This window comes from Larimichthys crocea, chromosome XVIII (genome assembly GCF_000972845.2).
Source record: "Larimichthys crocea isolate SSNF chromosome XVIII, L_crocea_2.0, whole genome shotgun sequence".
NCBI classification, from domain to species: domain Eukaryota; kingdom Metazoa; phylum Chordata; class Actinopteri; family Sciaenidae; genus Larimichthys; species Larimichthys crocea.
Window position 1 is genome coordinate 9,104,207 of NC_040028.1, and position 23,658 is coordinate 9,127,864.

At 39.5% G+C, this 23,658-nt stretch overlaps 1 protein-coding gene across 1 annotated transcript in view; it reads right to left on the bottom strand.

Annotated features, from left to right (window-relative positions):
* Positions 1-23,658, bottom strand: part of epha3 (eph receptor A3) — a 98,752-nt gene that overhangs the window by 14,098 nt on the left and 60,996 nt on the right. Inside the window, exons 9-16 of the mRNA XM_027291040.1 lie at positions 20,207-20,331; positions 13,826-13,988; positions 13,050-13,155; positions 12,342-12,406; positions 10,748-10,873; positions 6,925-7,110; positions 3,568-3,629; positions 1,311-1,520 (exon numbers count right to left, since the gene is read on the bottom strand). Coding sequence (XP_027146841.1) covers positions 1,311-1,520; positions 3,568-3,629; positions 6,925-7,110; positions 10,748-10,873; positions 12,342-12,406; positions 13,050-13,155; positions 13,826-13,988; positions 20,207-20,331 — 1,043 coding nt within the window. The remainder of the gene's footprint in view (positions 1-1,310; positions 1,521-3,567; positions 3,630-6,924; positions 7,111-10,747; positions 10,874-12,341; positions 12,407-13,049; positions 13,156-13,825; positions 13,989-20,206; positions 20,332-23,658) is intronic.

Genomic DNA, 23,658 nt, shown 5'->3' on the forward strand with positions numbered 1-23,658 from the left:
ATTACAATCAAACCATAATCCAAAGTTTCCTGCATAACCTCTCAATGTAATGTCTGCTCCATTTGTCATTCTAGCTGAAAAGCAGGACAAATTGGGCTGAGGAAAAGAGGCCATTGGCAGCCAAAGCTAACAGAGACGTTGGCCAAGTTGCTCAGCCCTTGCCTGGTGCTGTGCAGTCACACACATACACACTGGCCTCTAAAACACACTCTTATACTGATCTGATCAGTAATGGCTCCACAAATGAACACAGGTACACACAGAAACATACAATGCAAGCACAAACACATGGGCTGCTTACATTTATTCACACTGGACTTGAATGCACAGAAACACTCAGAAACAAAGTATGCTATATGTTCTGTCTAAAAAGTAGAGGCTAGAGAAGTAAAGTAAAGTAAAAAGCAAGTTTCAGTGAAGGATTGATATCTGCCAGCATGTGTGGAGTGTTGTTAGTTCCTGCAACGTGGCAGAGTTTATTATTCTGGCTTATTATTTTAGATTATGTATTTCTGGGAGAAAGGCAAACGGCACGCCGACTGTTTATTTGACAAGCAATTCTCAGCCAGCAAATTATACTGTGTTTAAAGGGGCTGCACGGATTGTCTGGACCACAGGATCCTATGATGAAAATGACCACACACACACTGCATAAATCTAGATAAATGCCTGTGTCATGTCATGTCTATTGATAATGTTTAATTTTGTGACAAATGCTTTAAGAAGTTAAACAAGTAAAATAAGGTGACCTGAATATATTTCAGTGCAAATCTCGTCCGTCTGTCATCTGTTTACCTCCAAGATGTTTAAACTTGTTTCTCCCACCCACTGGGGTGACTAGTTAGAGGTTTTTATTCTCAAGGTTTCTCCTAAGATGTTAATTTTTCCTTGCTTGATATCTCAGAAGATATTAATTTCCAACAACTCAGTAAAGGTGCTATGGGAAATCTTTTATTTCAGTTTTGTGCAAATCAGTTGAAACCCAAATTGTCCTTGAGAGCAGTAGAGTTTGGGGTTATTCATAAAGACAAGCACATAATACTGTTTCTGTTTCTGAACATTTTTGCTAGAGAGAAAATAGAATTATTCCGATTGAAAAAGGAAACAGGAGATGCTGTATCCAGTTTTACAGTAAAAGGAAAATAATATAAGGAGCACCATATTGCACTGCTGTGTTCAGTGAGTTTTATTTAGCACTACATTTTAAGAAACACATTCCTCTAAAAAAAGTTGTGTGCCCCAGGACAGTGCCCAGCATATTTATTCATGCTGTCATTTATGTCCTTAATTGTGTTTTTGTTCCAGCTCACCCTGGTGGTGTAAGCAGCCTCCGGGTCGTCCTCCAGGACTCGGGACAAGCCGAAGTCTGACACCTTACAGACCAGATTGCTGTTGACCAGGATGTTTCGAGCTGCCAGGTCTCTGTGAACGTAGCCCATGTCTGACAGATACTTCATGCCCGAGGCGATGCCACGCAGCATGCCAACCAACTGGATGCCTGTAAACTGGGCATCGTGTTTCTAAAAGCAAGAGGGAAAAAAAGAGAAGTATTAAAGTAAAGAGGTATAAACTGTTAATGCAACACTTTTAATATATATTACATAGAACACAAAGGGAGTCTGACCTTTCTGACTATTTGCATAAAATGAAACATTTCTACATTAGTACCCCCAGCATTTTCATTAACCTTTAAACGCCACCTTTGGCATTCTGTACCTCATCTTCAGCTCAACTGTGAAATACCACAGCTACAGACACAGTAATGTATGGAAATTAGCATCAGACCAAAATATAAATGAGATTGTCTTTCTTTTTAAATCCGTCTAGTTCCACTACTCATACGATGCAATATTCTATTCACCATATTTATTGTATAATGGCGAACGATGATTAGCAATGGCAACCCTTTATCTTGAGCAGACTTATGTCTGTGACATTTTGGTTGATCCATATCCATAAATATGTATTTTACTATAATTTTCAGTTATGCAGTCTCATATACAAATACAAATACTTCTCTCTGACAAGTACATATACATATACATATGCATAATGAAAGCAATGTATATAAAAAATAAATAAATGCATGCATTAAGCACAGTGGTATTTAAAACATTTGGGAGCTGATCTTCAGAAAGAACCAGGTAAAAAAACTTTAAAGCTACTCAGACAACACAAAGAAATCAGTTCATAATGCAAATACTTAAAATCTCAATGTGTATTTTTTTTTAGCTCAACAAAATGTTTGCAAAGTGGTTAGATGCAGCCTTTAAACAGAGACTGGATGAGATATAAACACAAATCACATTTTTTTTTTCTGTTTGCATTAGTGAGCGAGAGTGTTTACATTGTTTTACACTGGCAAATGTTTATAAGTAAGGCTATATGTCTGGTTGGGAAAGCAACATCAACAAAGCAGACACGTGGAAAGCAAGATGAAAAAGAAATACTGTTAGAAAGCAGACAGTGTTGAGCAACACAGTATTTGGTCCTATCTTTCGGATCTGTCTGTCTGCCTGTCTGTGATACTTTTTCACACTGGGTTTTATTTAACATGTGGAGGAAAATGTGTCCACTTGCATTATCATCCATTCCTCCTTACGTGCACTGATTTGCTCTTTGTTAGTCAAAGACTGCATCATTTGTCAGATGACTACGAGATGAGTATGTTTCTTTTTGTAAACCGACTGGACCCACCTAGCCTCCCATTTTGTCTGGAGCAATTTTGTGGCCAAAACCACTTGGCTTATTCATCTCAAAGCTTGGCAGATGTATTTCGCATGTTTGAGTGTGTTTGCACATATGACACATTTCCAATGATGAAGTGCAGACCTCTGAGAAAATGTCAGGAAACAACAGCTACTCCTGCTGCATGTGTCCTGGATACTGTGCAGACACATGTGGAAAAAAGCTAAAACAGGCATCAGTACACATGCTTCCATGCCAGTGTTGTGGTTTGGCTGTTGTGCTTTGGCTAATTTCAGTGAGGCAGGTCAATTCCTCTTTAAGGAGAGAGAGGCATGGCAAGAATCAATTTCACTCCCGGCCAGAAGTGCAGTAGGGATAAAGTTCATAAAACCTTGTCATTTGATAAGTCCTGTGTGAAGGGTTCGGCTGAACCAGTCAGAACTGCTAAAATCAACTGTTCTCAGGTACAGTATTTACTGGAAACTACAGAGTCATGTTTTTCTTTAAAGTGAGGGAATTTGCTTTTTTTAATAATAATAATTCCACTACTGTGAGAAATATATATATAGAACATAAATAAAGTCATATGTTTGAACCAGATGTATTTGCATTTGACAAATTCAAGCTTTGTAGACAGATATCAAAATGTTAGATGTTAATATCTAAAAGCAAAGATTTACTGTACGGCTTACAGATTGACCTGATGTGTCCTTGTTTGATCAGACTGTGTTGTACAGGTGGAAGATATTAAAGTGTTCCCTGGTGTCTGTTCCTTAATCCTCACCTAGCCATATGTGATCTCCCAACTGCCTCAGGGTGTGTATCTCTATGATACATCATGATCCATGCTAGACTGTGTTTATCCATGTTAATACTCACCCTCAAGAAACTGTCCAAGGATCCGTTCTCCATGTATTCCGTGACAATCATGACGGGTTTACCTGTGACAAAAAGGGAGGTTTCAGTCTACAGTCTTCAATTACATCATATCAAAGTCAGAACAACAGCTTCTGTTTGCTGTGCAATAGAACTACCAGCCAAACAAAACACACTAATAGTCCAACATAAACTCTCCGAAACTGGCAAATCATATGGAGTCACAAGGGAGGGGCTGCAACTTGACTTAAAGCAGACATGCTGGGACCAGGTTGAACTCACACTCTTTCCTGTCTGTCACACACACACACACACACACACAGACACTCAATAGAATAAAACGATCTTAGTCACAGTTTAAGGGTCCCAGCAGGTCAGCTGTCAAAGTGTGACATCTTTATTTCTGTGGAAGATCTGGCTGTAAATCCACACTGCCTGCTATCATCTGTACCTGATCAGACTATACAGCCAACACGAGGTTTATTACAGAGGTGGGGGGGAGGAGAAAAAAAAATCTCTTTAAGAAACCTTTAAATCAGCCATTATTAAATGAACAGCATGGGTGTCAGGACTTGTTCGTGTCCCAGATGGCTTTGTTCTCCCTGCTTCACTCTTGACTTACCACCAGCCGTATGCTTCTTCTCCATTTTATTCTGATTAATGTGCCCTCCTCCCTCCTCCCCTGCCCCTTTTCATTCCCGACCTACCTTTCCTCTATCACCCCTGGCTCTCTCTTTCCCAATCACCCCATCCTTCCCTTTTCCTTCCATCTCGCTTGCATGTATTAATGTGAACCCTCCCCACATCTGGCGAGACAGACTTTCTTTTTTTTTTTTTTTCCTTCAGGAATGGCACAGGTTGAGTGGAGAGGGTGATGGAACCGGTCGTTAAAAGAAACAAATCCATTACAGTTATTGGGAAAAAAAACAATGTTTCCATTAATAATGATGGAAGTTGGCTCACTGAATATATTTAATTAAATCAAAGCAGATCTGAACAAAGCATATTGAATTACAAATCAAATTTTGTCCCTGTGAGTCAATCAGAAAAAAAAAGTTGTATTTGGCACAACGAACAGCTTAAAGTAAATGAGCCAAGACAGAAGGTGTGCTTGAGTTATGTTAGGGCTGTGGAGATAAATAAACTCTGACTTCCAATTTGTGATTATCACGAAGCAAACAAACGGCAATTTAAACAAACATATTTTTGTTTCTCCCCTGTTGTAGTTTATTACTGACATATGCTTTTCTCCCTTTTTGCCACTGTTAGAAAAGAGATTTAACTCTCCCAACAGCATGGATTGTTTCAATACAGTCACGACACTTCTCTTACAATTAAAGTAAAAAATACAGATACACCCTCCACCCACAATCCCATCCCTAAAAGGCTGTGATGGATCGCTCCATTTACCAGCGGACGGCTTTTATAGTTGCAGACGGGAACACACACACACACACACACACACACACACACACACACGGTCCTCCCTCCTGTCCTCCACCCTCTTCCCTTCCCTCTTTCTCTCTATTCTCAACACTGGCAGCAAAGATAAAGGCCCCCAAGCCCCGTTTGTTCTGTGAACACTGTGTGTCTGTGTATGTGTGTTTATGTGCATGTGTATGGACGTGAGAGAAAAGTGCGCTGACGTGTGTGTGTGTGTGTGTGTGTGTGTGTTCCTGCAAATATGCTGCCTGTGGATCAGCCAAAAGCACCAGCAAGGTAAATGGGGTGTGAAAGTCTCAGGATTATTAAGAATTAACAGGAGCAGCTTAATAAATCACCCTACAGCACTGTGTGTGTGTGTGTGTGTGTGTGTGTGTGTGTGTGTGTGTGTGTGTGTGTGAGAGTATATCAAATGGACCTCCTAAAACTGTGCCCTGCACTTATGCTGCTTCAACTCACGCACATGTGTTCAGGGTATCCCTCCAGAAGTCATGTATACTGTACACACACACACACACACACACACACACGGACTCTCCCTATTAGTCTAAAAGCAGCAAATGAAACCAAAGTCTTATTGCGGCATTTCTCACTGGCTGGACATTAATAGGACGAGTGGTGTAAGATGTGTTACACAAACACTCTCAAAGATGAGGGATCACACACATAAAAATACAGGGTGTGCTGCGTTCAAGGCTGAATAACAATGAGCAGGAACAAAGCTAATTTTTTGAGCGAATTGGATTTTTACAAACGTTTTTATTGTTATTTTTCACTTTTTTGTGTTATTCACAAAAAATTGTCAATGAAAGAAAAAATGTAAATGTGTACAACCTTTTTTTTTTTTAAATTTCATTCAGAGTTTGAAGAAAAATAATGTTTACCTTAAAGAATTTAATCTATATTATTTTTGCAAGAAATCCCACAACGCAAAGTTTATTCTTATGGACAGATGTGTAAACATTCAACATGGAACATGATTCCTGTCAACTGTGACTCAAAACGGTAAATCATAAGTTTGTCTGAAATATCAATTTTCAGTCTTTTGCATGTTTTTTTTTTGCAGTTGTTTGACGTGTCTGCAAAAACTATAACTACAGAGAGAACACAAGAGAAACAGAAAATGAAGGGCCATTAAATCAACACATTATGGTTTAAACGCCCTGTCTGCTGATGTCTGCGCATCACATTTGTTCTTTATTTGATTAGAAGAAGTCATGCGACTAAGTGATTGAGAAGACGCAAGGAGCAATTAAAGCACATTACACAAAAAAATGTGGTGACGAAGAAAAGGAGAACAAAAATTGGGGACAATAAAGTAAGGAAAGTTCTCCATGTATTTTATTCTACTCTTTAGAATAACCATACTGGCAGAGCTACTTAACAAGCCCGGTGCCGGAGGGAGAGATAGAGGCCAGGCCCGTTTCTCAGCGACAAAGTTCAGACTCATTATTTCCCCTTTTCTGCAGTCATTCTTTTTTAAAGAAGCCTTCTGTGTGCTAATGATAGTCTCATAAAGAGGCCCAGAGGGGAGCGAGTCAGAGATATGGATTTATGGATTTATGCCCCGCTTTGGACACAGGCTTTGATCAGAGCACATTGATCTGCAGAGATTTACACCACGGCAACTCAATAAAACTCCTGCGCTCTTTCACAGAAGTGTCGGCCACTTTAGAGACATTTGTCAAAGACAATTGCAAATTCGGAATCGCTAAAAAGACTCTAGTGAGGCCAGATCTGTGATGGAATGTGAATGCAAATCATAGATCTGTTTTCTCTTACTCTGCCTTTCTCTATATTACTCTCTTCTACTCTATTCTTCTTCTCAAACTTTATTTGTTAGACCTTATTGCTAATTGTCTGATGAAAGTAAATTCCCTTCAGTGTGCCTTTAAGTCATGAGTTATGGATACTTACTGCGTGTTACCACCCCCTCCAGTCTGATGATGTTGGGATGGTCAAACTGCCCCATGATTGACGCCTCAGCAAGGAAGTCCCGCCTCTGTTTGTCTGTATATCCTCCTTTAAGAGTCTTGATGGCCACACAGATCTCCTTCTTGCTGGGCAACTTCAGGCGACCACTGCACACCTCGCCAAACTCACCTGGAGATAAAATCATGGAGGGAAAACAAAGTGTTAGAGACAGTGTTTTTTAAACAGAATGATTAATATTTAATGCTATGAGTTTGTATTGTCTTGTAGTTATTGGCGAATGTGGTGCAAATGTTCAATGTCCATCTAAAAATCCAATGAGAAATTATTTTGAAATTCTTTTAATTCCTGATAAAACTTCCATCTTTATTAACTATGGTTCAAATAGAAACGGACACAATCTGTAGAAAAGCAAATGCTTTCTTCTTCTTAGTATTCTTGTGAACATCCAAAAACTTGTTTTTCATAACTCATTTGAAACACCAAAAATAGCCCCTGGATTAGCTATTGCAACTAACCGGAGGGCAACTTTACTGGGAAACTAAACCAGCTGCCGTGTCCGGAGTGTATTTTCATATTGAGCCCAATTACAGCAGAGAAAGAAGCTATGTTCAAAGTATCATTAATTTTTTAAAGGGGGTTTGAAGTCACTTAGGTGCCACCCATGGATGACACGACCAATTTCACCGTTGAGAGTATTGCTAACAAGGTTAGCCTGAGGCAAAAAAAAGTACTGTACATACAGTTCTTGTGAACTGAAACACAATAGTGGCTCAGCTGTTTTTTTTTTTTTTTTTTGAAGTTTCATGATATAGAGATGAAGCAGCAGATCAAAGAGGATCGTGTTGATTGCTCTGCCATTACTTAACTCCCATTATTCAGGACATGTCTTTATTGATTTTGGAGAGAAATGACTGCATAATTATGTGTTACGACCGCTAACTACACTAATGACACCACGTGTAGTAATGCACTTTGAAATCGATCCACCTAAATCCACATTCCATACAACAACTCCACATTGAACAGATCGCAAATTGACCTTTCAGCTTTCAATGTCGTATTAAAACTCAGCGTGACTCAACATCCACTCTGGGAGAGATCAATTAGCGTTCCTCGCTGGTGAGGGGATGTCTGTGTGTGTTTACCTCAGCCCACACTTGTGTTAATGTGTGTGTTTCACTATGGGCACTGTGAGGTTTGTAGGCACAACTTCAGTCTATAGAAGGTGAGTGAAATGTGTATCTGTGTGTATGTATTTCTGTGTGTGTGTTACACCATGATGCATATGCATATTGAGTGTGCTCATGTGAGGTGATGTCACAGCTAAGACATGTGCAGAGCCCTCTCAGTCCAGTACAATCATTCCCCACAGCAGCTCTGGATCAGAGAGCATGGGTCAAACCCTGGACTTGAAGCAACAGGGTCTGGAAGAAGTTAAGCCAGAATAATTACAACCTGTCTAAATACCAAACGCATGCCTGTTCTTTCCTACTCCGCTCTGTTCTTCTGGCCCTCAGCAGTGGACAGACGAGCCAGACTGAGGCACCTTTTTATGTGGTCACTCCAAGAAAGAAGATCTCGGTCTAATAAGGCTTGATTAGGGACACTCATTCCTTTTCCTGCTCTAGGTATCCTACTTTGATGTTAAAACCTGACCCATGTAAGCAGAGTGAAGCATGTGTTCTGTCTTTTAACACACAATCACCAATTGGCAAGCAGATCAAAGTCTTGTTAACATGTTTAATGAAGACAGATGGGGATTGAGGCATGGATAGAGAGAGGAGAGGCATGTTGTGTATTGTTCAGTGTGCTGTTATGGTTTCAAATCACACAGATGGGTGGCACGTTGTATTCAAGATGACGGACAGAAATGTTAACATCATGGGTTAAGCGTTAATGTTCACCTCTAGTGTTGACTTCAAATTTACTTTTGAGATTTAGAGTAGAGAGCTGATGTACTACTCCCTTTCCTAGCAAACCTACGTCCATCTATAACTCAATGGGGGGTTCTGATAGTCATGACAATGACAATGTCCATATTTTAAGATAAGTTGCTGTCTTCTACAGTAGTGGTGATTACGATTTGATCACCTTGGTGTTTTAATCATGGTAAAACTCTTATTCTATTAGCACTCAAAAGTCTTTAAGAGAGCTTTGGATGCTGAATGCTAAAACAATAATCATCATTTTGTTGAAACGAAAAAGATATAGGTATGATTTTGAGGCCAATTGAAACATTGGACCATCCAGAGTTTTCCCCAAGTGGCTCCAATCATCTCACATCTAAAGTGTGTATGTTGTAGTGTGAAAGCAAAGCAATTATTTGTTACTAGTAGTAAGATATATAATTTGCATCCTGAACATGATTTCGCAGTTGCTTTCCAGCATAGATAAACATAGACTTATTGCACAATATCAACTTTAAGTATGGAGACATACTAAAATAAATATACTTTGTCTCAGCTATGCAGTGTGGGCATTAAAAATGTAAAATGTATAGCATACTGTAGTACAGGTTTCTTTAGGGTGAAGTGGCTGTGAGGGTATTGATCTTGATATCAATTGGTTTTATATATTTTATATTACAAAGACAACGTTTCTCTCATGTTTTTATCAAAAATAATACAGGAGCTAACTGTATTTTTTTTACTCATTGTATATTGCTGTAAATGTGATATTAACTTATGTACTGTGAACTCTGAACCTTTGTTGATGAGTAAAAATTGAACACAAATACTTCATATCTGAAGTAGACAACACTGACTTGTCTGTTTCTGGTTTCTAATTTTTTTAAAAAAGGCTAATATCTACCCATGTATCACTGTAGCCCTATAGAGATTAATATGCTTTGTCTCTACTATATACTATGAAAAATGCATTGTGTGAGTGTAGCACAGTCCAGGGTGGACTCAGGTATTAGACTTTCAGGCTGTCCTGACAGTTTTACAATGTGGAGGGCTGGTGGGACTCTGGAGACCAGCCTGCCGTTATGTGCTGTGTGCTTTAGTCTCCATCTATTCTGCCTGCACTCGACATGAATCACAATGCATTACCCTCCCGTCTGCACTCCTGCTTAACTTATCAGGGACTGCATGAGGAGAGTAGAGGAGAGGAGAGGAGAGGAGAGGAGAGGAGAGGAGAGGAGAGGAAGCTACTTTTACTGTTGCGATCATGAGACTTAATGAGACATTAGACAGAATTAGAACAACAGCCAACTGCCTATGGGAAATGTACAGAAAGAAGGGTATTAAGGGAGAAGAATAAAGTAAGGTAAGAGGAAAAGTAGATATGAACATACTGAAGGTGAGGGGAACATTTGACAATCTTTCACAATCTCTCCCTCCATCACAGGGGGAAGGAGGGACCCTAGACTGGGGCATAAAATGCTTCTCATTCCCAGCTGTGCAGTATATCGCACAAAGTTAAACTATGCTGCTACAGTATGAGAATGCAGAAGCTCTACATGCACTTCATTTTTTTCTATATGCGGTGTGCACTTGGCGTGTCTTTGTCATTTAAATAGAGCGTGAAAGCAAGAAAGTATGAGGTGAGACCGAAGAAGAGGTCAGGGAGAGAAGGAAACCATTTATTTCTTTTAATCTACTTTCTATTTTTACACTTTTTAAAAATCTGGAATAACTCTTCAGTGCCTGGACTGATCAACTTCTCCTTTGATGACCTGAGAAAACTGGTGATCTGATTATCATCAGAGCCTATTTATTTAAATGTATGCACTACTTTATACATTGAGTTGATTGTCAGTACTTTCTAATACTTTATGGTGTCTGTGTATGCATGTTCTCACCTGCTCCCACCACTTTATCAATGGCGATGCAGGAGGCATCTAGCTCCTTGGCGAACTCGTGCACAGCCTGGCTTGGGTCCTCATATGTGTGGGGGTCTACGTAGGTCCTGATCCCTGGTAGACGCACTGCAGCAGCACAGAGCAGGTTACATTAGTTAATAAGCATTTTAAAAACTGTCACCACATTTATTTGTCCTCTGAACATTTTAATGACTTTAAACTTTGAAAGGATATATCACCTTGTAAGTGCTCAGCTTTACTGTACTTCTTGTTTCAATTACGCCTTAATGTCATTTATTACAGTGCTTTACAGATGCTGCTAAGTTGAACAACATGGCATATCTCCAAGGAAAATAGTTTTTTATGCATTTGAGTAAATATCAGTCAGAAAATTCATAGACAGATGCACACACAGTCTGATGTCTGCACGGCTGAGATAAATCCATAAACTAAATCTCAACAAACAAATAGGCATGAAGACAGTTGACTTAAAGGGCAATGGGTTTTTCTCCAAACTGTGTTCCCTGGCTTAGCACTGGGGGAGGGATAGTAATACAAACAGAGGATCTGTACTAAAAAGACTACTAGATTTGTCTTAGTAAGATAGAAAAAATGTACTTTTGCACAGTGAGAAGACTGTGGATATCATCCAGCATGAGCAATCCCAGTGACCAAAAACTGTTTCAACATACATATCGGCATGTGAGTATTGTTTTAGGACAGTGACTTGAAAGAAAATGAGAACTTTTCCTTTTAGTAATAAAGTTGTATTTTATTAGTCCCTGTTGGGAAATTTATGCTCTGCGCCTGACCCATCCTCACTATTCATGAAGCAGTGAACAGCCGCAGTTCAGTGCCTAGGGAGTTTGGGGGCCAATACCTGGGTCAAGGTTAAAGGTAGGAAGGAAGGAGTATGCCTAATAAATAACACATCGTATATGAATAAAGGCATAAAGGAGAACAAGCAACAAAGTACGGAGATGTAAAGAAAGTAAAGAAAAACATATTTTAAACATGTTGTCTCTTCGTGTTGGTTCAGTTGTATTTTACTATGCTATGCTGCATTTTACACGTTGGTCCAATTTTATGTGACAAATTTCAAGTTTACATAAAGCCACAGAAGGGAGACTATTTTGTCACTGGTCAAGATTGTATCAATGGAAAGGACTTTTTCTGGAGTAAAGCCTATAATTAGAACTCGCTTAAACCTTAACTCTCAGTACTTGCTGTAGCTGGCCAGAGAAACAGTCTGATCTTGTTTCCTTTCCAAATGAAGCCTCGAGGATTGGTTTGCAAATGGACCGAAAAACCTCCTTCTCAACATGGTCTCGGTCCAATTACTGTCTTCTCATATGACCAAATGAACCAAAGTAAAGGGAAACCACTTCAAGCTTGGAAATAGCTGCTTTAAGACAACCACTGTTGGTAAAGATGTGTGAAAATGTCCTGGAAAAAAAAAAAAAAAGTCTCCTCGATTGGAACTATCAGACGACCTATAATGTAAATAACTAGTTGTATTTCTACTCATTGAACAGTAAAGTGCGAAAAGGACAGATTGAACCAGGCCTCAGAAAAAACAGAGTCCAGTACTTACAGTGTCCGTTGCCAAAGTGCAGTCTTTTCTCATCAGGATGTTTGGATTTGCTGTGGCAACAAAACCTGCCAATCCAAACAGAGAAAGGTCATAAGTAGTGCCACATCTCTCAATCCGACTTCACCCATCGGCCCAGCTTGGAGGCTAGTAAGAGCTTTCTATGTATGTGTGTATATATGTATATACATATATGTATATATCTGTGTGTGTGTGTTACATATATATATTCCCAGCTCTTACTGTATAAGCCAAGAGAGGATCAGTAAGTCTTATAATGAGCCGTAGATTTATACTCTCGCTGAACAGTACTGACTGCCAACTTCAGCCACACACACAGGCATGCACATACACACCTAAACGCGCACAGAAAAAAAGAAAGAAAGAGCTTTCCCCCCTCTCTCTCTATCTTACACAAACACACACACACACACACACACACACACACACACACACCTAAATACAGGTGTTACAATATCTTTTACAGGAATTACAGGGGAGAAACACAGGGAAACCTATTTGGTGAAAATTCACGGTATGTGGTGTTAAAGGTAGGTAAGCAGTAAGTAGGTACTGTAGGCAGGTAAATGGTCATTTTGAAGTATACAGACACACACTCAACTTTCAGGTACCACTGAGGGGAGAGAGTTAAAGGATTGCTGTGATTAGAGGGGAAATCACTCTGGTGGTGGTGGATGCTGGTGGACAAACCTGCCAATCAGGACGTAGAGCAGCACAGTGAGCAGGATGATGGCCACCGCGGAGGAAATGGCGATTAGAACAACTTGGCTGTTTTCACTGGAGATGGAGAAGGCTGCTGAATGACAGAAAGCAACAGCAAAGTAATGAACAGTGTTAACATTTTTGATACACGTGAAAGTACTCACATCATTTACCTTCTCTCTCTACTTCCCCATCTGCATTACATTATCAATAACATATATTAATTTCATTTAATGTCTGTTAATGTATAAGACAACATAAAAATTGTTAACGATGACTTTCAGGACACTTGGTAATAATATATATTTGAAATTATTGCGCTTCGACAGTGCGCCCCTCAAAATGTACTAATAACTTAACAAAACTAAACATAATTGATTATTAAGACAACAATAACTCACTATCATTCACATAAAACACGAGCATCAACAAGTTCACATTATTTTGTTTTTAAGACCAATAATAGCTATAGCTGATTTTGTGCCAGTAAATGCACTGATATTTAAAATATGCCCCAAAGAATTGAGGACTATTGTCTAGCAAAAGCTTCTACGACCCTTCTTTGAAACCCAGGATGAAGAAATAGCGTGCATACTTGTGCGGTTTTCAATAAGAATGGCTCCAATATTTCAGCATTCATTATCAGTTATTTGTTTTATGATGGGACAGTATTGGCTCTGTGTCTAACCATCAAACAATAACCGTACTTTCAACTACACTAGTAAAAGAATAAATATGAAACATCTATGCTGTGCTGAACTCACAGTCAGGGCTGGTCTCAAACTGGAAACTGGGGCTACTGGCTCCATATCCAGCAGCGGTGCGAGCTCTGATCTGCAGCAGGTACGCAGTGTTGGGCTTCAGGCCATTCAGAGTCACATTACAACCCCGGGCACGCAGGATGGTGTAGCTGGTCTCCTGCTCCTCCTGTAAGACAAGGCGGACAGATTAAAACAAAGACAGACAAAGGAATTCAGTATATGCTAAACAGCTGACTTTTATTTTTTTAAGAATAATACTACAGTTTAGTTTGGATTGGACCTATTAATGAATATACAATATGTACAATGCAGCATAGTATACATTATGTGCATGGACATTTTCCCACACTCGCACACACCCACACACAAACACGTACAAACATCCCAGACAGTTTGGCAGCTTTCTTCTCAGTCTGATGAATTATGCCTTTTATATTTTATGACTTCTCTCCTACTGATCTCCTCTGATAAAACAACAGGAGGATTTACACACCAAGTCTGCGTTCGACACATTGTTTCCAGATGTGAAAGGAAGAAAAACGGAGGGGAAAAGATTAGAGGGCAGGAGGTAGATGAGGGAGAGGCAAACGGATAGAAAGTAGCCCCTTCATTTTGGTTCTGTACAGTGTTATTTCCACACGGGTTGTTGAATTTCTATCTTATTATATATTTATGTATTTTATGCTTATGTCTACTCAGTGATCAGCTGTTATTTATATGGAAACAAAAAATGTGGTGCTCCATTTAGTTACACCTTATTTACTACTGTGCACCAAACATTTTAATGTATAAATAACACAACATGCATAAAACATCTTTTGAGATTATTAAAGAAGGATAATATTAATATTAATTGTTACATCTCAAGACAGCTTCACCTTACACTAAGCGGCCCGTCAGGACGAAGAGGCACAACATAGTGGCAAAAACTTGACGATTAAAGAAGCTAAAATATTGCTTAAGCAAAAAAAACAAAAACAAACAAACAACAAAAAAAAACATTTTACACCAAATGTCTGTCTGTGCCTCACAGCATGCTTGAATCGTCCAGAGTGAAAATTGCTGAGACAATCCCTGCTCCAGACAGGCTCGCAACCACATTATTATTGACCCGATTCAATGCTACGAAACAAATTGTTAAATAGGGAGAAAATAGGACAAGGCACATCTTAAATCTTAATGGCAACCTATTAGGGATGACTTCAACAATCCTGAAAATGAGCTACATATTTTTCAGTGTAGCCAAGCTCATAAAAATCATTCAAGGCCGAATCATGTTCAGGCATAGTCAAATCCTCATTTTATAGACGCAGTTATAAAGGGGCACTCATTGGTACAGGCAACTGCATAAACACTCATAGACAGTCACGTACACACACACACAAGCAGCGTCTAAAAGAAACTTCACGCCCATTAATGGAGTGGATCAGACTTTTATGGTTCACAAAGCTTTTTAAACTGCTATATGTGTGAGGAGGTAACTGATACACCAGACCTGCACTGGGACAACGCTTCATCACAACTATAAATCTACTCTCAGCTTGTCACCGTTCCCCGTTCAGGACAGCACGTGATCCCCTGAAAATCATACACAGGTGTGGCACAAGCACCTTTGTGTGTGTGTGTGTGTGTGTGTGTGTGTGTGTGTGTGTGTGTGTGTGTGTGAGAGAGAGAGAGAGAGAGAGAGAGAGAGAGAGAGAGAGAGATACTGTCTGACAAGCTGTGTGATTGTGAACTGTCCACTCGTGTGTGTCCCACCAGAACACTGCTAGAATTTAATATGGCCTCTGTGCTGCGTTCTGCTTTGACAATCTAAACAAAGCTGTGGCAAATTATAGCTTGTGTAAGGCACGCACATACACACAGACGCACACAGATGCAAACTCATACGGACCCAAAAACAGGAGATGTACAGCAGAAGTCTTGTAAATACAGTGTTTCAGCCAGCATTCCTTCCATCTAAGACTAAATAAACAACCCAAATTAAAATGGATTTGAAGTTCATTCTCTGTTCTTTAGATTACAGTGATAAAACATGCAAAAATAATCAGCAAAGTGTATTCCCACAAATTCTATTTTCACAAAGTGCACTTAGAAATGCCTTATCGGCTGTGGAGCGCCCTTTAGCTTGTTAATGCGACAGGACGATCGTATAGTTAGCCTGGGATTTCCAAAGATGAAACACCTCTTCTTCTTCTGGGAAGCTTACTGGTTGGAAATTCCCAAGAATATCACCAAACATTCCCTAAAAATTCCCATATATAGGACACATAGTTCAGGAGCAGCCCTCGCGCTTTAGAAACTCTGGCCTCTGGTTTCAGGACTGCGTGACACAGTGGTATGTGCTGGCAGAAACAGCAGTGCAGGCAAAGACAGACGCAAAAAAAAAAAAAACTGGCCAAGTGTTTTTAATGAAAAAATTATGAGCTGCGAGGTTTTTCTTGGATTGAGCCATGTCAGCTACTGCTAATATCCTAATTTGAGATCTGTAGTGAGATCCATCAACCTCCTGACAGACAGATAAGACATATGTCCTAAAATAACAATTATAGATGAATAAGTGACTTATTCAGCTATAATTGTTATTTATTTCTATTTGAATGTCAAAACACAGAAATATATTACTCAGCAGTACTACATGAAGAATTTAGTTTTGGGAGAGGTAGTATTACCAAGTACTTAATCATTAAAACACTGACTAAAGATTCAGAGTTCTAGATCATAAAGCATCACATTTAGTACATTTAATAATTTTGCACTGTACTTAACACACTTTTCAGTCTTTTACATGCCTAACTTCACTTTGTTACTTACAATAACACATATTTTTTGTCAGTACTGTGTTCATGTGTCTTGACTTTCCAAGTTTTACTCAACAGTGGGTTTATGGTAGGCTATATTCTTCTCATTTTGCATCAGTATAATATGCAGCGTCAGTTGCAAAGACCCTTTCGGTAGAAACAATAGGAATGTGATCATTCCAGCTGTTTCCAATTAAGTATTTATTTCATGTTCAACTCCTGTTGTAAATTAGACTCTACATCCTAAGAAAGCTTTAAACATGTTTCAAAAAGTTTAAAACGGTCATTTTTTTTAGTGTCGGTTTTGGAATTTTGGAAACAATTGCTTCCATCACAATGACACATATTTAGGCTACTGACCTGCTAATGTCTCACTTGGAGTTATGGAGGCACCAATGACTTAACACCATCTTATGTGTTAGCATGATGAAGTGAAATGATCTATTGGTTGCACACAGACGATTATGAGGTCTGTGTTTTCATCATTTGGCAGCAAATGTTGCACAAAACTGGTGCATTAGTCCAAAAGTCCAATCAGCACTTAGGGTTTCCAGTGGTATGAGACTAAATGACTTGTGACGATTAATATTTGTGTTCTGCCTCACATTATAGTGCTCAAAGTGGAAAGCCCTAAGCCATACAAATAAAATATCTCAACTTTTAAATGCCTCTACTTGTTCTGCTTCCTCTACAAAACGGCCTTGCTAGATTTTTTTAACCCCAGAACAAAAACATAGCTATAATTGCATGACTTTCCTTGTCTGTTTGGTTAGACCCCAAAAATCTATTGGTGCACTGAGTAATTAATCTATTACACGAAAATATTTTGCTTTGAATGATGTCGTGTAGTGGTTGGGCAAAGGTTCAGTTTTCTACATTAAGAGACGCTAGGGCCATTGGTAAATTGCTATTGAATTACACGATAATGTACACTGTTTCAAACTTGTGTAAATACAGACTGAGAAAACCACAAACACATAAAAGCACAAAGTCTGGCTGATTTTGCAAATCTGAACATCTTCTTGCTAAAAGCTCTCTTTTAATCTCTGTCTGGTCTGTTTTTGTGTTTTTTGTTTCACCATCCTGTTTATGTGTATATGCAATTATGTCTGCGTGTGTCTGTGTATGTGTCTCTCAAAAGCTTCTTTCTGTCTCATAAGTGACTCATGGTGTGGTCTTGGTGTGGGGAAAACTCTTGTCCTCCTGTGGCCTTGATCCTTGGCATGCTAGAGGGCCTCAGCGTCCCTCTGCCTGCCACACGAAGAGGCCTCTATCCTGGGTTGTTACGGGTGTCTCCTACGGTTGTCTCTGTTCGCTCTTATGCATGGAAGAGCCTTTTGTCTGGGGTTTGAAATCCCTGGGTATGTATCGCTGTGTGAAGAATCCTCTGGGAACTTGGTTTGTGCATATGTGTGGGTGTTTGTGTGTCTGTTCGCAGAGTGTGTGCCGCGATTCTTGAGAAACAGTGATTAATAGGGATCAGTGCAAGGGCCCAGATATGTTTCATTATAAAAGTCTGTCACAGAGACTTATCTTTAAACTCCCCTCTGTCATTCTTGTCCCTATCCACTTTTAATGAATATGCATTTGTGATGTGTGAGAATGTGTGTGTATAAATCTGTGTACCACAGCTGAGAATTAGACCTACAGTGAGCTCTGACCCAGTATCAGTCATTAACTTTGCCTTTCAATGTTTCCTAGCCTTGCTTTAACATCTTAGGTAAGGATGGCTGAGCAGGGAACAGAGTTTAGAGAGGAAACAGCTTCTGTCGGCCTACTAATCAAGAGATTAGGGGCCACTGTTGGCATTCAAGCAAACTGTGATCTGGGACACACACACACACTTACACACACACTGAATCTGCCAGAGTGATTAAACTTGCATCCACGGCTAATTTCACCATCAAATGTCAGCCATAGCACACCATTGGTGCTGAAAGCCAGCGTAATTCGTTCTGCACTAATTTCCCTCACAGAGGAATGAGTGACCCCACAGACGCATTTACTGTCTGCCATAAAACTTGTCTCCATTAAGGAGAGGAGTGGGGAGGAGGACAGGATGTGAAATAGAAGAGGAGATGAAAAGAAGCGATGAGAGGTAGGAGCGAGGGAGAGACGGAAGGAGTACGGAGCAGAAGAATGAAGACACAAACAAGAAAAAAGAGAAATGGATGGCAGTAGTAGGAGTAGAAAGATAGGGTAGGAAAGGATAGGAAATGAGAAAAGGGAAGATACAGGATGAGAAAAAAACATGAAGGTTGATATAGTAAGAAATACTGGACACCAGTTCCATGCTGTTTAGCACTTTTGTATCTCGAACTCTCATTTATAAATAAATATAATCCATCTATCCATTAACTATACACGTCTATCCTGTAGGGTCTGAGACATAGAGACAGACGACCATCCACACATACTGTACGTATGCAATTCAGATTGGTCTATGAACCTAACCTATGTCTTGGAGAAAACCCACAGAGGCTGCAGACTTTCTGCAAGAAGCCAAAACAAAAATCTCAGTACATTGTTTAAAGCTTCTGTAAAATTGAAAATATGACTTTGTATTCAACTTTAGTCTAATTTAATCTAATTCTAATATTACTAACATCTATATAATATGCAATGTCATACCATATTTCAGTGTGAACACACACAAATGAAATCAGACCAATACATAGCACCTAAAAATGAGTAACCAGGACCAGACATCATTTTGCCCTCCTAAACATTCCAATGCCAACTGAAATACCTAATTATGTTGTGTTATGTTGTGTTGTGTTGTGTTGTGTTGTGTGACCTTTAACAAGACATACAAAAACAAAACAATCCAGCAAAAACACTGCACCTAAAGTAATAATTCGTTATTTTGCAAATGTATTTATTTGCAATCTTGCAAAGAGTTAGATGGAAAAGTTTAAACCATTCTCTTACAGTATATTTTTGATTAATAGCCTTAGCAGATGGTTAGCTTAGCTTAGCACAACTTTTGGAGAACCGCATGACGTACAGTAGTCCAGAAAGCATTCTTCCTATCCCAGACAAAAACACCACAAAAGAACTCTTTTTTTTTATTGTCAGGATTTCATCCATTAGCTCCAAGAACATTTGGAAGGTCTAAAAGAATTGTATGATTAAATTATTCTATCCCATCCATGGAGCCAAGTCACCGGGCTTGGCCAAAAGGAATTCTCAAGCGTGTCTGCCCTCAACCAACATGTCTGGGGAAGGCCTCTAGTGCACAGACTCTATGCAACTTTTTCAGATTATACACCCACTGAGCAACTTTCATGAATGTTTGAACTCGGTTTCCAGTTTTCTTGAATACATTAAGATTGTAAAACAACTACCATGGCTCTGTCCAAAAGGTAACAAAATCCACCTTCTATAACTCTATAAACTCTAAAACTCCCCCAGTTAACCCATTATATGCTGCTGGCTGCAGCCTTATAGCCACAGTATCAATCTTCTTATCAAACTCTCATCAAAAAAGCAAACAAATTAATTTACCAAACTGGTGCAGTTTATGATGTTGGTTTGCTCAAAAGTACACAAGGTAAAGAAACATGAAATATCCTGCACCAACCTTTTCGTAGTATTTGATCTCATAGTCGAGGATGATACCGTTGGGTCTTTCTGGCTGCTGCCAGGACAGGGAGACACTGTTTCGAGACGTCTTCTCCTTTTTGATCACTGTTACAGGTGAGGGAGCTGGGTAGGAGACACAGACAGACACAGGGTGAAAAAAGAGAGAGTGAGTTCCTTTACGGTGAGGTTCAGTGGAAGTTCAGTTCACTGTGTTGCATCCTGGTCATTGTCTATGGTTCCTGTTAGCTTAATTCAGTTTGCTGCCCAGTGGGGCTGCAATAAAGTGGGCGGAACGAGACAAGGTAATGCTAACAATGACTTGTGCAACCATACTGACACGTGCTTTGTTTTGTTTTGATGTATCACATATTTATACTATTTAAAAGGAATTTTCATGAATCATTTTTTTTTTAAATCTATGTTTATTAGTTATACTGGTAGTGGCAGCATAAAACTTCATGCCGTCACCTCAACACTCTTCAGTATGTACCCACATCTGTGTCCTAAGAAACATTTACATTTTAACCCTAACCTTGAAGGCATAACACATGCACATATGCAATATACTACAGTAGATTACTTGTGTTATAACTCAAGGTATCGAGATGGTGTTTAGAAGAGTGTCTGCTTAGACTTTCCTAAAAAACCCTGAAACGACAGATAAAGACAAACCGGATAAATACGGTGAAATAGAGTAGTAACTAGATGCAGCAGACACGGAAAAGACAGCCAGAATAAAATTGAGAAGCAGAAATCTCTGTAAGGAATCACTTGCTAATTTCATTCAAATAAATACAAATAAGGCCATGCTTAACTATCATGTTAACTGTGTTTGGAGATGATGAAAATATGAAAAAAAAATTCAAAATTTTACATGTTATATTGCTTAGGGAGCATTTTCTCACCAGAGCACAATGGTTTGCATTTTGTAGCCTCTATTGTTCCTTGTTGTTTTCTATATCTTAAAGATGTGTGGTATTTTTTAATTTAAAACCCTATAAACAATCTCTTTCCCTTTTCAGTGCGGTGTTTCCTCCTTCACCAATCTTCCTCACCAATCCTTCTCCCAATGCTTCGCCTTGCCTCAAGGAGTTCACATGGTCCCAATCTAGTAATTCAGCACATCCCTCCCTCTATCAAGCCAAGCAACCCCTCCTTCATTCTTCTGTCTCTCTCTCCCTTCACTCCCTTTCTCATTTCCCTCTTTTACTGCTCTCTAATTGCCAGGCAGCTCTGGGGCCAGCCCTGCATCGGAGGCATCGACTTTTAATTTTATTAGACCACAGGAAAAAACATGTTTGTCTTTAAAATGTTCGAGCCTTTCTTGATTGTGATTATATAGCTGCAGTGCAGAGTGTGTCCGTGTGTGTATTTGTGTCTTTCCATGCATATACACGCTTGTATTTCCGCGGGAAGTTATTTTTTCTCCTGTAATGAATCCAGATGGGGAGAATCTGTTTCTATACCCCCTGCTCCTGCTCTCCTCCTCCTCTCCCTCTGGTTCTGATAGTGGGGTGAGGCTGTGCTTTTTTATTGGCTCTGTGGTTTATGGTGGTAATGATTTACTGAGTCTGGGGTGCTTGGAGGCAGCTTCAAGTTCCTCTCCTACTCCTTTTCCTTCTTCTCGCTTTCCTCTCTCTCTCTCTCTCTGTTTGTATGTCTATTGCCAAGCACCTAATTTGCTGTCACTCTCAAGTTCTGTCTGTGGTACAAACTGTAAAACTGATACAGCATACCTGCTCTATAATGGCCTGACCTTCAGCGTCACTCACCTGTGATTTTAGGGGCATGATGTGGCTGTTGGAGTACATCTATTTAGTATGTACAGGACAGATGCACAATTAGAGTGATAGCACAAGTATTAAGACACTTTTACTTAAGTAAAGGTACTAATACAACAAAGTACTCAATCGACTTGATCTATAAAGTAACTAGTAACTAAGTTCATGAGACGTACAAAGTACAGTAAAGTGAAGTAAAGTAAAGAGCTGTGTACAGTACAGTACAGAGTGAATGCAGTTACATTCTAATGAGAAGAGGTGCTGTCCAGGGGCTTAAAAGCATTGCTTAAATCTAATACTGGCAAACTACTTAGTAGTCCATTTGCTTACTATATCTCACTTTCTACATTCCCATCTTCCAGTCACACCATTTTGTTTGTACATTCTCTTGAACAGCACAGCTACTGATTATCGCCACCTTCAGACTTTGTAGGAATACATTATTGACATGTGAACAGCTGAAATAGTGATGTGACCTGAAGAAACTATGTTTCAACATGGTCACCAATAACAACATCATCATATCATAACGTCATATCAATAAGCAGGCGAGGAAGGGAGTCACACAGGCATGTGTATATACTGTATGTGCTTACGCTTTCTTCTGTCAAACCTACACTGCCAAGTTCAGCCGGAGTTCAGACTGTTGATATTGGACTACTCTAAATGTGGATCACGGTTACTCTGCTGTTAGCGTAGTTATGACAATGAGTAGAGGGCAAAGGAGGTGGAAGGAAGAGAACTATCTGACAGCACCTTGACAGTGCAGCCAGGACACACTGCTCCTTCCCAGGGAAACACTTAATCCGGCTTTTAACAGCTTTGGCATCTGTACGTGTGTGTGTTTATGTGAGGGAAAGTGTATAGACGGGTGGGGCTAGTGCACTGACATACCTAATCCTTGTAAACTCTCAGGGCTGATGGAGAGTGTGCAGCTGCAGGCTGCGATATTTGTTAGACAGAGAGTGGACTGTGTGTGGATGTGTGTGTGTGTGTGTGTGGTAGGGAAGGTGTGTGTTTTTGTGCTTCTATGTGTGTGCTTGATCTATGATATGGAAAGATGGAGATCCATGTCTTCTGATGATCACTCAAACATTAAAGATGGTTTTAAATATTCAGAGCACACACAGCCGTTGTTGATAAGTCCTCTTCAAATCTAATATGAATTCCATTCGCATACAGCTTCTCCCAGACTAACCACAGACAGATTATACTGCTTACTAACAAAAGACCCTTTGCTGAACCATTTTGTCTTTTTCATTTGGACTGCCTTTACTTAAAATGTGTAGCCTTTCATCCTTGTTGCCCCTTCTTCTTCACAACAGATTACTCAAGTTCTGATTTATCTTCAGCCTTGACACATTTACATGGATGTGAGCATGCGCACACTGAAACACAAAATCTATATTAACTTCTCATCTTGTCACCATAAAGAGGTCATGTCTGGATGTTGTCACTTATGTTACAACCAAGCTGTGATAACACAGAGAAAACACAGACAGAGCAGACATCTGTCTATATACTGTATGTATTCTGTGTGTATATACAACCTTCAACATTTGCATATTTATTACACTGACAGATAATTATAACTATAAGGTTGCGTGTATGATCATCATTAGGATTTTTACTTAGTAAGCCCAGCACAGTCTAAATAAAGAGTTCAAGT